Source organism: Tachysurus fulvidraco, chromosome 24 (assembly GCF_022655615.1).
Source record: "Tachysurus fulvidraco isolate hzauxx_2018 chromosome 24, HZAU_PFXX_2.0, whole genome shotgun sequence".
Lineage (NCBI taxonomy): Eukaryota > Metazoa > Chordata > Actinopteri > Siluriformes > Bagridae > Tachysurus > Tachysurus fulvidraco.
The window spans coordinates 2,723,522-2,727,765 of NC_062541.1; the positions used below are offsets into that span (position 1 = coordinate 2,723,522).

The following is a 4,244-nucleotide window of genomic DNA, read 5'->3' on the forward strand; positions in this document are numbered from 1 at the left end:
AGATGATAGGAAACAAAACACAGCCGAGGTCGGCGTACAACACCAGCAGAAGGCGTGTAGTAGAGATGAAGAACACGAGGACTAAGCGAGACTAACCCGAGGCAGAGACGGTGTCCGAGTCGAGTCAATTCGACTCAATCATGTGATGTCTCAGCTCAACAATCAGCCGTTGGTTTTAAAACGTTCCCTAGTGTAGAGCGAAGACAGCATTGGCTGTTACAGTGAGGGGAAATTATTTACTAGTTTACTAATTATTATTATTATTATTATATATAGTTTTGTTGAGTCTGTGCCCATGACAGTCTGAGGTTCCTCAGGGAACTTGATTTGATCTCCTGCTGTTGTAGCTCATCCAGCTCAAGGTTTGATGTTGTGTACACGTGTACCATCACCTCCGGTAAAGACGCTGCACCCGATCGATCCCACCATGTTTCCTGACCCACAGAAACCCTCCAGAATCATTCATTCATTCCTTTACTACCGCTTATCTGAACTTCTCGGGTCACGGGGAGCCTGTGCCTATCTCAGGCGTCATTGGGCATCGAGGCAGGATACACCCTGGACGGAGTGCCAACCCATCACAGGGCACACACACACTCTCATTCACTCACACACTCACACACTACGGACAATTTTCCAGAGATGCCAATCAACCTACCATGCATGTCTTTGGACCGGGGGAGGAAACCGGAGTACCCGGAGGAAACCCCCGAGGCACGGGGAGAACATGCAAACTCCACACACACAAGGTGGAGGCGGGAATCGACCCCCCGACCCTGGAGGTGTGAGGCGAACGTGCTAACCACTAAGCCACCGTGCCCCCACCTCCAGAATCAGAAACAGAAAATCTCACACTCGGAATTACGACTCGTGGTGGCGTACTTAATCATCTCGTAAATCCAATCTTTTCCTCATGACGCACCATTAGTGTAAATGTCACATCCCTAACACTGGAACTGACCTCGACTGAAACATCGGAGAAATAACACAAAAAAACAAGAACGTGCGGAAAGCTTTATTAAGATGACGTTTCAGAACAGGAGAGAAGATTCTTGGTGTTGGTTAAATATGGGATGGAAACCGATAAGAGACAGGAAGTTAGACTGCACACACTTCCACACACTCCGTCTCGTCTCGTCTCGTCCGTCGACCTCACCCAGGACTCTGTGAAGCACAAAGAGAAAAAAAACCTGAATCAGGAATCGTTGTAGGTTTGGACCGATGTACATTTACGAGTAACAACCAGGTGAATTGTTTGTAAAATGTAGCATGATGTTCATGGTTCTGGTTCCTGAGGCGGCGAATCAGCCTCGATCCGCCGTACTCTCTAATGTACCTCACTGCATTAAGCTTATCGCCACTATGGGGCTTTTTACACCTGGTCCCTTCCTGTGTGTTCTGTGATCCGATATCTATCCGATGGTAAAAAGACCAGGTCTAAATGCCCTCCGAAACGTTTTGGAGATGGATTTAAACCCGACGGTACAAACCCCTTCAGGAGGTGGTCTGGGACGCGTTACAGATGTAACTGGACAGGTGTAAATGCATGTGGTTGTTCGAGCCACATCCGTCAGCGCTATACTCCTCCCAAACGGAAGTATGTGACTCGCAGGTGACTCGCGAGTCGTGCATCAGGTCAGAAACAAATATGTTTTCCCACCAGCGCTGCTCCGATCTTTCACCCAGGCGTCTCGTCGGGTCTTAAAATGCACTGCTGCAGCCAGCGAAAATGCAGCAAACAGTAAACGCTGTTTTTTGTAGCAACCGCATACACCAAAGTGTGTTCCGTTTCAATTACCCCAGAAATGAGGTAAAATATATTAGCATTTTGGGCGGGAGTAGAAAGATGGGATCGATATCCGGTTCGCCGAGACGCGTTTATGTGGGCTGATGTAAATGGGACAGTTTTAACAAATCAGATAGCTATGGGATCAGAGACAACACACGAAGTGACCGGGTGTAAAAAGGCCCTATGATAAAGATCAGACCTCGTCTGGAACGGAACTAATGCGAATTAACACTGCGTATTATAAAAGATAAAAAAGTATTGAGTTTAATTTTTCTGTCTACGCTGATGTGAATCTTCCGTCTGCAGCTGGACGGATGTTTAGTGTCTATGTCTTGCGATTTATTTTTTATCCAACATTTTGCAAATGATTTTCACCTGAATCTTTAGATTTAACCGTATTTATGGTTAAGGCTGCATTTTGTGTGTTATTGTGAAATGTGGTTTTTTTTGGATTAACTTATTGATGGCTGCAAGTGCTCCAGTCCCCGAGGCAGCAGATCAGCCCTAAACAGTGATCCTACCACCACCAGCTTCATAGCTGAGATACGAGCGATGGAAGGGATAAAAAAAAAACAGCTTAAATGTTTCCTAAAGTTTTTTTTTTAAAATCTTATGTAAGCTGGCCGAGAAATGCAAAACAAAATAATTCAGAAAACACAACGACAAATCAGACAAACCGGAAAAAATAGGTATGGTTTGTGAATGGGATTCTTACTGCTGATGAGACGAGACATCTGTCACGTGTTTTGGATTTGTTATGTTGTTTTCTGATTTGTTTTGTTTTCTAAATTGTTATTTGTTTTCTGATTTGTTTTGTTTTCTAAATTATTTTGTTTTCTGATTTGTTTTGTTTTCTAAATTATTTTGTTTTCTGATTTGTCTTGTTGTTTTCATATTTTTTGGTTTTCTGAATTATTTTGTTTTCTGATTTGTTTTTTTTACTCTTAATTTGTATTTGTTTTGTTTTCTAAATTGTTATTTTGTTTTCTGAATTGTTTTGTTTTCTAAATTGTTATTTTGTTTTCTGATTTGTTTTGTTTTCTTATTTGTTTGTTTTTGTTATTTTTTATTTGTATTTGTTTTGTTTTCTAAATTGTTATTTTGTTTTCTGATTAGTTTCGTTTTCTAAATTATTTTGTTTTCTGATTTGTTTTGTTGTTTTCAGATTTTTTGTTTTTCTGAATTATTTTGTTTTCTGATTTGTTTTGCTTTTGTTACTTTTTATTTGTATTTGTTTTGTTTTCTAAATTGTTATTTTGTTTTCTGATTTGTTTTCTAAATGATTTTGTTTTCTGATTTGTTTTCTAAATTGTTATTTTGTTTTCTGATTTGTTTTGTTTTCTAAATTGTTATTTTGTGTTCAGAATTGTCTTAATATCTTAAGAACAATATAGTTTTTTTGTAAGTGACATTTTATCTATAAAATTCTTCTCTCGTCATGCAATTGAATATTTTTAAAAAATTATAATAATCAGATAACAAGATTAATAAATCAAAGATAAATCTTGTTTTTTATTTTGTTTTAAAGAAAACTAATATAAAAACCTTGGACTGATTCTGTACTGATTTACTTTATACTTTCGACAGGTTTCCTTTCCTTTTGATAAAAGAGTGAAGGTGAAGGAATGTTGGAATAAATGCAAAACTGTGACGTCGGAGTTTGTTTACAAAGAATAAATCATGAGAGACGTTTAATAAAACGTTTTTTTTTTTATGAGGAAAATTTGGACGTATTGCACACGAGAGTGTTTCCAGGTGCAGCATTTCCGTTCCCAAAGCTTTATTAATGACCCCGGACGTTTCCCAGAGCTCATCTGAGCCGCCGTGGCTCCTGCGGGCGCTTTGTTATAAAGACGAGGTCATAACACAGCTAATGGAGCAGCTACATGATATTTACTAACGCACACATGTCTTCATCGTTCATTCTGCCTCCCATCAGCAGACAGATAGACTGCATGTATGCTAACGAGTCACAGTTCAAGTAAATTGTGTCAATGCTGTTTTGTGATGGAATGTTTCATAATCCAGAAAAAATAGTTTTTTGTTTTTTTTTGGTAAATCAGGTTGTTCTCAGGCTAGTATAACATTAGCTAGCTGTAATTAACGTCATGCTAGCAAGACCTCGTCAACAAAGGAGCTCCTGAAGGACTTTCGAACACACGAAGAGGGAAAAGGTTTCGCACAACCTTCGCACATCCCTAACAATTAATAAAATCCCTAAAAAAAGTTATAAAAACAAAAAATAACAATGAATTCTCTTAAAGTTATTCTTATGATGTAACAGTTTATGTTATCGCCACCTGCTGGGCCGGCATGCTCACGTTCTTCGTGTTTTTTTTTTGTTTGTTTTTTTTTTACAAATATATTTGTATTAAAGCAATTTTATTGAAACTTTAAAATAAATCGATCCCAATTAGCTGAGAAATTAAACGCTGGTCTATAATAAAGTTCTACA

At 38.7% G+C, this 4,244-nt stretch overlaps 1 protein-coding gene across 1 annotated transcript in view; it reads right to left on the minus strand.

Moving 5' to 3' along the window:
* Window positions 1–1,000: 1,000 nt before the first annotated feature.
* Window positions 1,001–4,244, minus strand: part of tbcd (tubulin folding cofactor D) — a 48,875-nt gene continuing 45,631 nt past the window's right edge. The window contains exon 39 of the mRNA XM_027176521.2: window positions 1,001–1,164. Coding sequence (XP_027032322.1) covers window positions 1,153–1,164 — 12 coding nt within the window. The 3' untranslated portion in view covers window positions 1,001–1,152. The remainder of the gene's footprint in view (window positions 1,165–4,244) is intronic.